Source organism: Elgaria multicarinata, chromosome 1 (genome assembly GCF_023053635.1).
Source record: "Elgaria multicarinata webbii isolate HBS135686 ecotype San Diego chromosome 1, rElgMul1.1.pri, whole genome shotgun sequence".
NCBI lineage: Eukaryota > Metazoa > Chordata > Lepidosauria > Squamata > Anguidae > Elgaria > Elgaria multicarinata.
The window spans coordinates 68,623,870-68,637,682 of NC_086171.1; the positions used below are offsets into that span (position 1 = coordinate 68,623,870).

General features: G+C 41.5%; 1 protein-coding gene across 1 annotated transcript in view; it reads right to left on the bottom strand.

The window, feature by feature from the left end:
- Positions 1 to 13,813, bottom strand: part of BMPER (BMP binding endothelial regulator) — a 190,351-nt gene that overhangs the window by 127,480 nt on the left and 49,058 nt on the right. Inside the window, exons 4-6 of the mRNA XM_063129831.1 lie at positions 13,683 to 13,765; positions 8,838 to 8,928; positions 5,857 to 5,939 (exon numbers count right to left, since the gene is read on the bottom strand). Coding sequence (XP_062985901.1) covers positions 5,857 to 5,939; positions 8,838 to 8,928; positions 13,683 to 13,765 — 257 coding nt within the window. The remainder of the gene's footprint in view (positions 1 to 5,856; positions 5,940 to 8,837; positions 8,929 to 13,682; positions 13,766 to 13,813) is intronic.

Below are 13,813 nucleotides of genomic sequence, written 5' to 3' on the forward strand. Positions count from 1 at the left end.
TATTAAGAAATTAATTGGACTCACTTGACCTCTGTTCCCTCTAACCTAGTCTGTAAGCTTTTCCACCACCAAAACATGCCAGATCTTGTTAATCCACAAGGACCTGTTTTCCAGCAACTACATCACTGAATCTTAGGGATGACACATTTGGCTTTTGTATCACATTAAGTAGACAATCCTACCAATTTTAATCCAAATATCATCTCTAAAATTTGAAATTTTAACAGGACTTCACAGCATATGGTAAAATATACCCATCTCCACAACGCCTCTGGCATTTTACAATCCTAGTACTCCTGTAATGTTGCACATTCTATCTCCAGGAAGATACAGGATCAGATTCTTAGAATCATCGGGCTGGAAGAGACCTTAAAACATCTAGTCCAAATCCTCCCTGCTCAATGCAGGGAATCCAGAGCTAGAAGGTCCCCAACAGATTGCTCTACAACCTCTGCTTGAAGACTCCAAGCAGTGGAGATCCCCATTCCCAGGCATTGGTTCCATTGTCAAACTGTATTCCAGATAGGGCTGCATAAGGCTCATGACTGATACACTGGAAAGCCGCTGTATAGAAAATAGCTAGATTGCCTAATGGTATGACTCTGAATAAGACAACTTCCTAGGTTCCTATTGCTGCACGTGCAGCTGCCTTAGCATTATGGTGCATTTCCCTGACTGGAATCACCAGCATAAGGCCACGCTGATTGTCAGTAGCAGAGTCGCGCAGCGGAAGCGTGCTGATTGTCAGTCCCAGCTTGAAAGATACCTGGAAATGGTAGAATGCTGGGAAAACACAGGTAGGAAGGCAACAGGGGCAATCTGCCCCTTAGCTCCTCCCTGGAAGATATTGCTTCTCACCCCTAGTGAACAGGCCGGTGGCAAATTGCACAGCTGTATTAAAATGAATTGCTTTAGTCTAGCTACATTTTTGCTGGTTTATTCTAAGTATGCTGCTGTGCTATTCTAGGCTCTGACAGTCAGACATTCCTGAGAATGGGAGTTTATACTTGAACGAAACTGTCTTGTGTTTTTCCATTTACCAACCAATAGCCAAAACTGGGGGTGGGGGGGGGATCCTTGCTGAAACTATTCTTTGGTCCTCCTCCTCCACACTTTGCTTCTTCCTCCCTTACAGAAGTCACGCTGAATGACTACAATCTCAAATCACAGTGGAAATCTAATTAGGGGTGGGGAAAAATACCTTTCATCTAATAAAGTCCTCACATGTTGCAGCATATCACTCACAAGCCAATTCCCATACCATCGCATGACTAGATAGGTATCTGGAACAAGACATCTGCCCTACTTCTCTGATAAGAGATTTGCTGCCGCAAACTTCTTTTTTAAAAAAATGGATGGGGGGGGGAACCATTCGAGCGAAGGCAGCAAACTACTGCAAGTGTCTTCATATTGGCTCCACAGTTCGTGTTCATGCTAAATTACATAGGTGGAACCATGATCCAAACTTCGGGGAAAATAAGCAGGTGAGATAGAGAAGGAGTGAAGAAAACAACAACCAAGACAAACATGGCTAGGAGGACTGCATTGCTATTTAATTTGCTAAATGTTTTGTTTCCACTGACAAATACTTCGTCCAAGTCTGCTGGCTTTATTTGGGTAGGAATGGCAGGGGTGGGGAAGGAAATACTGACGAACTGGCAACTTATTAATCGTATTAATCAACATACAACTCCTGTTTGATGGAGTTCAGGTGGTGTTGGAGAGGAGACACAGCCAACTTCGCCTCCAGCAAAAGCAAACGTACATCTTCTGATCTGACTTGAGCGGTATCTGTTTGTGCTGAATGATTAATTGAAGCCATCAGAGGCCAGATCCTATAAGTTACGCAACATGTCTGTGCCATGTGCAAAGCTGCCAGTTTAGAAAGGTGTTATACAGGGCTTCTCTTTTAGCTTATGGTAGTTATCAGCCAAGGATAACTATTCCAGAGACACTTGTCAAATCCATTGGTACAATGAAGTAAATCAAATTTAAAGAGGACAGAGAATCAGGGCTCATGCACTCTACTGCAAGATAGGGGATGTATGAAGGAGCTGCCTTATATTGAATCATATCATTGAACTCACTAACGCCAGCTTACCAAGGTCTCAGAGAATGGCTCTGTTCAGACAACACTCTGGGCTCTGTGGTTAGTTTAACCATGTTCAGCTGTGGTTAACGCTAACCACATGCAGAAAGTTAGCAGACGACACAATTAATCCTTTTGTGGTTAAGTTTTCCGTAACCACACACTAACCACATAACAGTTAGTTGAGTGCCTGAGTCCTCTGAATGATCTGCCCTGTATCCCAGCAGCCCTACCACTAAGAGCCCTGGCAGTTGCGCCCGCCATTTTAGTGCAAGCAGCAATCTCATCAGGCATTACTTGGCCCGTTTGGTGAGCAATTCCTGTGCTTTCTGCCTCACCATCAGAGCGCAGTGCAATAAATATGATGCACTGCTGTTTCAGTGCATCATATTTACTGTGGAGTTGTGTGGAGTCTATTTCCCCCCCAACAACACTGTTCCGCTCCCACTGCCATTTTGAGAGAGTCAGCAAGCTTTGGCTGATTGCGTCAGCCATTTTGAGAGGGTCGGCAGTGGAGATGTCCAGTGCAGCAATAGAGCCTGCAGCCTAGACCAGCCTGAGCAAGTTAAACTATTCTATACTAATACCGCTATCATTTTGGCCCATTAACCACAGGTGGGTGTCAGTTGACACCTTTAAACAATTTTCTGCCGCTAACCATGCAACCAAAATGTGGTTAGTGAGGCTGACCACAATGTGGTTAACAGGTGTGCATGGTTAGAGAAAACATGTGTCAGATGACACTGTTAACCACAGCTAACCATTCCATTAACCGTTTGAGGTTAATCAGCATGGTTAACAGTGTCGTCTGAGCAAGGCCAATGACTTCTCCCAACCCCACCACCTCTGTTCCTTCCACTGGGGATGTCAGGTTAACCTGGGGCTTTCTAAAAGTAACACTTGGGGCAAGATGTGTGTAGCACTACTAGACAGTCTACTCCATGGCAAGACATGTAAACAGCATGATACACCATGCAATTTGGTAAATCAGCATGACTTTCCACATCTATCAAATTATTAAAATCTATCATTACATTAAATGTTCTATTAGAGAAAGAGAAGGATAAAAATAGAGTCCATGAACATGGGACTACTGGCAAATAATTAAAAAGACTTCTCAGTTATGAACTTCTTATACGTGACATACTATACTGAGCCTCAACTTGGTCAGTTGGCACCTTTACAGTGCAATTCCTTGGACCCATGCAGTACAATGTATGTGGGGCTGTCTTTGGAAATGATACAAAAATATCCAAAACAGTTTAAAACAGGGAAATCAGACTATTGTCTGGGACTGGCTGAGACGATTGTACTATGCCAATGTAAACCCCATGAATTGGTTGGTTTAGCCTGTTAGAGGCAGGATCATCATTCAGGGGAGAGATAGGAGGAAAGGAGTCTGCTTGTGTCACTGGGAAGCTGAATAATACGGATAGGTTCTTATCACCGTGTATGAGGTAAATTGAACTGATGCATGGTCAATATGCAACGTGCATGGTTGATGGGAAATCTATTTTTGTATTTTTCTATTTCTGGAATTTGTTATAACTGTGCAGTTACTGCAGGCCTATCACTTTCAAGTTGCAGTATATAAGTTGCCATTTGCTGATGTTGTTTTGGAACTGAAGTTGTCTTCATAGGAATAACTGAAGTGTCCATCACTTTGGTGAACCAGGAGAACATATGGACTGGCTGACTCCAAAGTTTGCAAATAAGAGTTATATCTTTCTCTTTGGACTAATAAGGCGAATTGGTTGCATTGTTCTTGTGTTAATATAATACTTGTGCATTTAGCACAATGTACGGGCAACTGCTGTATTGTTTATGTATAGCTGTGGTTTTAACTAAAGCAGCCTTCCTCAACCTGGGGCGCTCCAGATGTGTTGGACTACAACTCCATTCTGGGAGATGCAGTCCAACACATCTGGAGCGCCCCAGGTTGAGGAAGGCTGAACTAAAGCATGTTCTCCTCCCTGCCCATTCAGATCCTTTCACATTTTATTCCAGCTAAGCCCCATAGGACACACTGTCTATACTAGCTGTAAGTTATTTCCACACCCAATTCATAGACCTAATTTTAATCTTTAAAGCTCTAAATGGCAGGATATAGTCACATTACCTGAAGCATCCCCTCTCATATCCACCCACTTGGACCTGATAGTCATCTTTGGAAGTGGGTCCTCCTCCGGGTGCCCCTGCCAAATGAGGCAAGGCTACAAGAGAGGTTCCATGTCTGTGAAATGCTTTCCCCAGAAAGACTTTCCTGATGCCTATGGTAAGATCTTTTCAGGACCAGGTGAAAACCTTTAATCTTGTTTTTACGGTTTCTATATCTTCTCACTGTTTTATTTTGCTGCTGTTTTCACTTCAATTTTACATGCTGCACTATTTTTACCCATGCGCTTGGTTTTATTATATCTCCTTCTATCATGGTTTATTGTTTTGTTCGTTACGTTTTTAATTTTCTTATACATCACCCAGGCAATGCCAGTTATTGGGCAGTCTAAAAGTGCAATAAACAAATAAATCCCATACAAATTTTCTCAAAAGTATATCCCTTTGGTTCAAGGGAATTTACTCCAAGTTAAGTGGGTATAGGAGTGTAGCTGAAATCTTTTCTGCTTGGGTTACACTTAAGGCATTTTCTCACCAATCAAATTATAATCCCTTTTTCATTTTCCACATTTCTAAAGTGAATTTAAAATGCATATTCATTATCAGCAGGCATCTCAAGTGTGGTATATAATCTTGCAACCTGCCCTAACCACTATAGTAGAAGTTTTACATGTTACCAGAGTAGCATGAGAGTAATTACAGAGGCAGCAGTAATCACATGCTTCAGGTAACACATAAAGTAGATTTCAGGCAGATGACACCTAAGGCAACTAATCCTTACTTTCCTAAAGGAGCGGTGGACAATTGATGACCCATGGGCTAAATCTGGCCACCTGGGGTCCTGCCAATTTGTAATCAAGGTATAGCAACATGTTTGCTCACAGTTTCACACACAAGGAACAGAAAAATGCTTTCAGGTTGTAAGAAATAAATATGTTCTGTACTTAATGTTACACCTCTCTTTTTGTGTTTTGTATGTATACAGTATGTACAAACATGGTATGCAATGTTATGCCCACACACATTTGTTCCTTAGCTATGAAGCCCTTTCTGCTAGATGATGACAATGTTATGAAGGAGCTTAACCGTTTGTGAGGAGATCCATTTGTACACACTTCAGGACCACTATCCAGAGAACAAAGAGGCCCTCTGAAACAGAGGTTGGACAAACATGATCTAGTGGTGGATGTGGAACCAAATCTTCAGCTGGCAAGAACTGTACAAGTGCGAGTTAGCCAAATGTTTGTAAGTATATGCTGCATTTTTCTATGGTGTGCCAAATTGTCTTTTCTGCTTAACACCATAAGAAACGGCCATGTACTGGATTTGACAAACTTTCTTTTTGCTCACTATGCCATGCAGCACCAACTTGAGGTGTGAGGCCGTGGGAGAGACACCAACAGACACTCACTGGTAGATATTTATAAACTTTTTGCCTATATGCCAGTAAGAAACAAGCCCATATTCCTAAACCAAGCAAAATCCAGTAATCTGCGTTCAAAGTGACATTTGCACTAAACAGAAAAAAACGAATTGTGCCATAAATCTACTGTTGCTCCCAGAATCTGATCTCCTGATCTAATAATAATAATAATAATAATAATAATAACAACTTTAAAGTTATATGTATTGATACAATGCCAAAAACTTACAATACAAGCACACGTGATGCATTTGTTCCCTTCAGGCCGAAATTCCTCACCTTCATAGTAATGTCTACCTTCAAACGTACAACCTGGAAGAAACAGAAAATTTTAAAATATGCTTACCCTCTATCTGCACATGATCTCTCTCATAATACCACAGGAGAAAAGTATTACCAGTACCTACTGTTTGCAAATCACAAGTTCAGATAAAATCATTATCTAAAATAATATGAGCACATGTGGGGATTCCTGTTAATTGCCTTTTCATTTCCAAGCCTTTAGGGCGCACCACATTAACATTTTAAATGTTATCTTCATAACCACAAAGGTCTGGGAACTTAATTAAAAGGCATTAAGCAGAGAGTTCTGATTAATGCATTACACATCTCAGGAATTTGGGTTTTAAGAAACATGGGAAAATAACAACTTTGTAATCCTGGTAGGTAAACCCTGGATATGACTATTATGTATTGATTATATATTATTTAGAAACTAAAGAGATTTATTGTGTTCGTTGGGGTGGGGGAATCAATGTGATACCCTTAGTGATAAGGAACTGAGGTAGAGATTACTCATGATAAAGAAAAGCATGCCAGCATTGCTTCAGTTTCACACAAGACAGTAAAAGGCAATTTAATATGTTCAGTGACAATCATACAAAATCGCTTTCCCATATAACAGGTGGAGGTGGGAGCGTCATGAATGGCAGATCAACCTAATGGGGTTAGTGATCAAGGTAAATGGATCTTCTACAAGACATGTGACCTAGCCCCAACCCAGTTACAATTACTGTAAATCCTCATAAAGAAGTTCATACCACTCTATGATAAGTTATTGTAAGGTATAGTAAGTGTTTGGACAAACGAATTGAATGAAGAGGTTAGTAATAATTAATGGAGCAATCTTGTATTGAAGAGAAGTATCCCCAGATGTTCTGTAAAGTCATTATTGGTTTTCATATTATTCATTATCTTCCTGGTGATATGTATTCAAGAGTGAACAGTAGTGTGAATTGTATAATTATAACATTTGCAGTTGATAGAAACTGTTATTCCAGCCACATTCCAATCACTATAGAATATCAGAATGAAAAATTCGAAACGATTCTGAAGAAAGGGTAGGCAGGAGCAAATCAGCAAGGACAAAGATAAAGCACTCTATGGGTGAAAGAACAACTAAATATACAGCCATAAAACAAACAGGAAGCAGCATGTTAAAAAATGATTTAGGCATGATGGTGGATAACGAACTGAATTTCAGCCAATGATATGATGCTCCAGTTCAAAACACACATTTTGTTTTAGGTTTTATCAACTGCAGCATTGTTCTCTAGACCAGAACTGATCAGACTTCAGGCTTGTGGGATCTTGTTGAATCCCAAGATTTATCAACCGGAGCCAGGTGCAATAGATATACGTTTAGATTCTAGAGAATTCTCAGTCCAGGAATTTGTTTAGAATACCAAAACTGAACTGAAAACCACTCCTACCACACCCTAAACCATTCCTGATTACCACAAACTTTCCTCATTTCAGTAGTATAATGGTTGGGAGGCTTGATTTACTGTTGCTGTCATTAAACAATTGGAAGTCAGAAAGCCTTGCTGATCTATTGCAAATTATTATTATTATTATTATTATTATTATTATTATTATTTATTTATATAGCACCATCAGTGTACATGGTGCTGTACAGAGTAAAACAGTAAATAGCAAGACCCTGCCGCATAGGCTTACAATCTAATAAAATCATAGTAAAACAATAAGGAGGGGAAGAGAATGCAAACAGGTACAGGGTAGGGTAAGCAGGCACAGGGTAGGGTAAAACTAACAGTAGAAAGTAACAGTAGAAGTCTGCACAACATCAAGTTTTAAAAGCTTTAGGAAGAAGAAAAGTTTTTAGTTGAGCTTTAAAAGCTGCGGTTGAACTTGTAGTTCTCAAATGTTCTGGAAGAGCGTTCCAGGCGTAAGGGGCAGCAGAAGAGAATGGACAAAGCCCAAAGATCTATCAGAAGATCCCCATCTATCCTCTGGCCATCCCTTTCCTAGACTTGGTCAGACTTAATTTGTAATATTAGGATGAGGGGCGTGTGAAGCATCACCCTCTATTTCTAAGGTTTGTTCTGCTTTGGTGTCCCATGTTCTCAAATATCTATTGAAATTCTGGAAAGTTTCCTAACTTTTACAAATTGCAAGAGTAAACTGAACTTGCGTTGGAATGCATACCCCAAAATTAGGGATGCTGCCCATTGCTTTGAAGGACATGAACATTCAGATGTGCATCCCTATTCTTAAACCCACGGCTAGCTGATGCAAGAGGCCACGTTCAGTCAGACACCCACCCACCCAACACAAATTAAATCAGATAAAAAATAGGCCAAATGTGAGTTCAAAGTAATTGTCCACACCAACAGAACTACAATATCTGCATCAGGAATGAAACCTCTCCGATTACTGCAGTGTCCCTAATTGGTTTGTTTACACCAAACTCAATGGGGATGTCAAAACTGGGGAAGATTCAGAGAGTTGGAAAGTATGCGGGAGCCTATTTTGGCATGAGCAGGAAATGCATGGCCAGCAGAAAAAGCCAGCCAGAAATGGCAGCTAGGAATCCTGGACAGTTCTGCCCTGATAGAATGGAAAGCCCTGAGAGGAGGAGGAATAGGCTGCCAGAGAAATTGAGGTCTTCCCTGCCAAGAGACTCCTAGCTGGTGATAAGCACCACAGAAAGCAACTTGCACACAGAAGCTGTAAGAATAAGATCTGGGGGAAAGAACAGCGATGCAGTGAAAAGCAAATAGTTAAAAGGATCTAAGGTGCAAGAACTGTTCAGATCTGACTCTTAGCCAATCAGATCTATCCATGCATCTATTTCCAGAAAAAGCTCCCATTCATGAAATCCCACTGTAATAATTAACATGGAGAACCTAGATCTATTGTATTTTCAAATACTTTAGATGTACATAACACTGTCTCTTTGAATCTTACCTGGACATGTCGGGCAACACATTCCTGGCTGTTTTGAAGGGTTTTTACAGTGGACAATGCAGTGAATCGCAGATTCTGTTATCACTCCTTCCTGCCAGGGAGCACAACAAACCCAACAGTTATTTATTTATTTATTTTATTACATTTATCTACCGCCCCATAGCTGAAGCTCTCTGGGCAGTTTACAAAAGTTAAAAACAGTGAACATTAAAAACAGATATACAAAAATTTAAAAGCATAAAAACAATATCTATTTAAAAACAATATCTATTTAAAACAACTATTCTGGGGTCAATTAAACATTCAGCATTATTTATTTATTTTATTTCATGCTACAAACACAAAAGAACCGTCCACACACTTAAGAAAGCTACAGAAATGAATGATATATACAGTTAATATAATGGTAAAGAAACTGATCAGAGTCTGAAAGCATTTTCACACATAAAACTTCAAGCAGTTTTTGTCTTTCTTTGCAGCTGTATTTAAAATTGACTTTTCTACTTTCTGTCTTTCTTTACAAAATTCACCCAAGCTCTCAAATTGCATAAGTGAGGTGCTCATGTGCCTTTTAGCATCCCTAAAAGTGGGGGGAAAGCTCTTCGTAGCCTAATCAGCCTGAGCTGAAACTTCATTGAACCAACTTATGCTTAAAATGTCAGATGCAAGCTTTTAAGTGACACATAACGCTTCTTCAGGCAAAAGTATTTAACATAAAAATAAAAGCAAAATCTATATTAAAGAAAACACCAGATAATAACGAAAGGATGTTAACCAGCACAGCCAAATATTAGTAGTGGAGACCAAGGAAATTTGAAATCAGCAGCGTTGGTGTAGAGACCAGTTTATTTAAAGCACCATAACTAAGGCAGCAAAACCATTTAGCAAGCTAAAACCAACTTTCCCCCCCACCAAGGAAATATAAAAAGATTAGAATGTAAAACATTTCTCTACTACCTGAGACCATCAGGTCTTTAGGGATCTTTTATGGTTGTAAGTAGGTAAGGCACAACAGAGTACACATGAATGTAAATTTGGGGAAAGGAAGATAAGGAGCCCAGTCAGGTCAAAATTGATGCATTTACTTAATGGGCAGAGATTGACCCTGTTCAGATGACACACTAAAGGCCTTGCAAGACCTACCTTTAAATCCCGGCGTGTGGAGGGGCCAGCCCACGCTAAAAGTAGCGCAGGCTGTCACTCCTGTCTACACGTGACACGCGACGGCGTAAAGGAAAGCCCCGTCGCGTCAGCCATTTTTTTTTTTTTTACATTTAAAGGCAGGAGTGCACCAACTATAAGGTAAGCTTCTTTTTTTTAAAGGTTCCCTCCTGCCCCCGCCCGCCATGTCCGATTGCCCGCCCCCCCATATCTGATCGCCCCCCCCGCCATGTCCAATCGCCTGCCCGCCATGTCTGATCGCCCGCCCGCCATGCCCGATGCCCCCTCCACCCCCCCGGCCGCAATCTCCCCACCCTGGCTCCGCTCTTCCCCCATCTCTCCCACCAGGTCCGTTCTTCCCCCTTGGCCCCCATCTCTCCCCCCCACGATTTCCCCCCCAGCCTGATAGGCACAGCGCTCCTGTAGAGCGCTGTGCCCAGTGCACAACTTCTCCCGGCTACTCACGAGTAAGCAGCGTAGCTGGGAAAAGCTGTAGAACTGGCTAGAGTTTGCTCAGCCCGGGGCTGCGGAAATACCGGGCCACAACCGGTGCTGGTTATCCCAGGCTAAGGGAGGGTTTAGCATCTGGATGCACGGGGTGAGCCTGGGTATCAGCCCGGGCTAAACCCTCGTCTAGCAACGGCCTAAGTCATGGAGGTTAAGCACTTTGAGCTCAACATTATGGCTTAGCATGTCATGTGAACCATTCCTAATCATGGGGGATATATAACCCACAGTGTAAACACACTCACTAACCAGTGCCTAATCATGGCTTAGCATGCTGTCTGAACAGACCCAATGTGATGTTGTCATTGTAGTCATCATCCCCCCTCCCCCAGAATATAGTTCCATCTCACCATGTGACATACTAATGCTTGTAACAGAGCCCCAATACCACTTCTTCTTTTTTAAAGGAGAAGCTCCTTAAAGAGGTTGGGGAGGGGATAACTTAGAGCAGAGAAGTGATGCAGGAGGGATGGGTGCTTTACATTTTTTCTGTACATTTCTCCACTCCAAACTGCCCCTCAACAGCTTTTCCTTCCACAAGGTTCCAAAAGCTTGCCTGATAGGGAAAGATGCTTTCCAAATCCAATGATGGGCAAAGCAACTGTGGGAGATGATTTGGAATGAAAGAATGGCAGGCAGGAATAAGATTAATTGCCCCATTCTCTCCTTACCAATTCTCCATTCCTCCCCACAATCACTAGCACCCATGGGTCAACGGAGAAGGAACACAGCTATGAGTGAGATAAGAGGTATTCTATGATATATGCCAAAGAATATGGCAGAAATGCTGATACGTCCTTAATGAAGTACTAAGTTTCAATTGAAGAACCTGAAGTGGATCAATGAAGTGGATCAACAGGGCTTCGGGTAAGACCATAAGACGAGCCATGCTGGATCAGACCAAGGCTCCATCTAGTCCAGCATTCTGTTCACACAGTGGCCAACCAGCTGTCAACCAAGAACCCACAAGCAAGGCATGAGTGCAACTCCACCCTCCTGCCCATGATCCCCACCAAGTTGGGTATATAGGCTTACTGTCTCTGCTACCTGAGGTAGCATATAGCTACCAGGATGAGTTGCAGACTGCCTCAGCTATTCACAGTATGCTTGTGGGCATTACATAGGGAAACCAACTGTACTTGATAATTGCACACTATGTCCCATACTGAGATTAATCCAAAAGTCAAGGGTTATTTAGGCCTTCTAATCTGAGCCTGCCAGATCTCGCTATGAGGTAGGAAACCAAGAAACCTTCCTAAGGATGGGGAGGGGGGAATTCCAGCATTATCCCAAGTCCTTAGCACACAGGAAACGTGAAAATAATCAGCCATTCTGCTTTGATGGTAACAGACCTGATAAAAACATTCTTTCTACCCTACTTCCTTGGAGGAAAGGGGCTTATGGAAAGAGATAAAAGGTTCTCCTCCTGCAGAATGGAAGCCTCTTATCTCTGATGTTTCTGCTGATAGGGGTCTAGTAAATGATCACTTCCTGCACTCCTTGCTCCAGAAGTCAAAATCTTGATAAATACATAAGGAGATCTCTGTGCACAGGTTGCTGTATTCCGATGTATCTGTTTGCGTTCCTAAGCACAGAGCAGGAGAGAGAGACTTTTCAAAAGTTCCAAATCTGAGTTCTAAATAGAAGTCGCAAGGCCATTTCTGCAGTTAGGCACTGAAAGGGCAGAGTGTACGAAGGCCTGAAGTAGCCTAACCAGCCTGAATTTAACGTAAACACCAACTGTGCATTTAATCCCTCCCTCCCTCCCCACAACATCTGGAACAATTTATTCATATCCTGATGTCACAGAGTTAAGGGGTTTTCTTGCTCACAAGTGGCAGCCTATGATTACCAAAACGGGGGTGGGGGTGAGCGGCACAACACAGCAATGTCAGGATATGGGTACATTGGCATAGATGTTGAAGAGGAGAATTAAATGTGCAGTTGTCATTTGTGGCAATAGCCACACATTTCATGTTGCATGTATTTTGGGCCCCAAGGTATTCGTGGGTTATTTTGTTTGGTTCCCCACACCCCCGCCCCGGATATTTAAGATCCTGCTCTTCAGTGAAAAAATTCTCAGATTCTCTCCAAATATAAAGTATAAACAATAACAACAGAGTTAAACACATTCTTACAAAATGGGAGGGCAATGCAGTCAGATAAATGGAGGGATAGAAAAACAAGGGTTTAAATGGGCTGTGAGAATTAAAAAGGGGTTTCACCTAGTACTGGAAGGACAAAAGGGTTGGTACGAGGCAAGTCTCTTTGGAGAAACTACACCAAAGCCAAGGTGCTACCACACAGAAGGCTTACCCAACATGAGATGGTCAACATCCATCTCCTGCCCAATGGCAATGATATCCAAAGAAGGACTTCTCCCCGTGTTCCCTGAGGCACTTGGGTCATCACTTAGGGTTTTAGAGGCCTATACAAATATTTTGAATTATGCACAGAAATAATCAGGATGTCAATATAGCTATTAAGAACTGGCAGTTTTTTTTAGTCAATATAGCTATTAAGAACTGGTCCCATTCACTATATTTTGAACCAACTGCACTTTCTGAAAAACCTTCCAAAGTTTCCCCATATAAGCTTCAGTTTGTTGGCCTCAAATACTTGCTTAGGATCCTACCTGAATCTAATCAAGTTTGAAAATCTGACATATGTTTTACCCTTATGTATCCTCCAAATGTATTCTCAAACTACAAGATCCAAGAGCTAAACATTTACTGTTTGGCTTCTGCTCCCCACAAGTGTTAGGAAAAAGTAACGTTTAGACATACCCTCTAACATTTTTGGGTTTGAGAAGCCTAAGGCAAGTTTCATATTTAATATAAACATTTCAGATTTTCAGAAACCCACTCCTTTAACATCTTGAATCCATTTCTCTTTCTAAAAGTGCTTTCACAGAAAGCTCTGGATCTTTCCCCAGGGAGATCTTTATTTTCTTGCTATTTTCATAGGCAAATGTCCCAGCAAAAGAATACACACAGCAATACCCTTATGCCAATGGTGCCTTCCATTCTTCACTTACCTCTAGATTCTTCATTTAGCTCCCAACCCATGATCAAGTTCACTATATGAATCAATACAAGATAGTACTCTCTTCCTTTCTTGAGACTTAGAAATACCAAAAATCCAGACTTTTTCAAATCCATTAAATCCATTACTTACCTGACATTGGTGCATGATACAGGGTTTGTCTGGCGCCTTCCATGACACTGAGCTATTATATGAATTCTGTTCAAAACTGCAACCTAGAAAGAAAAGAAAGAGACAGATATAAGCAGAGTAGTTCTTTTTAT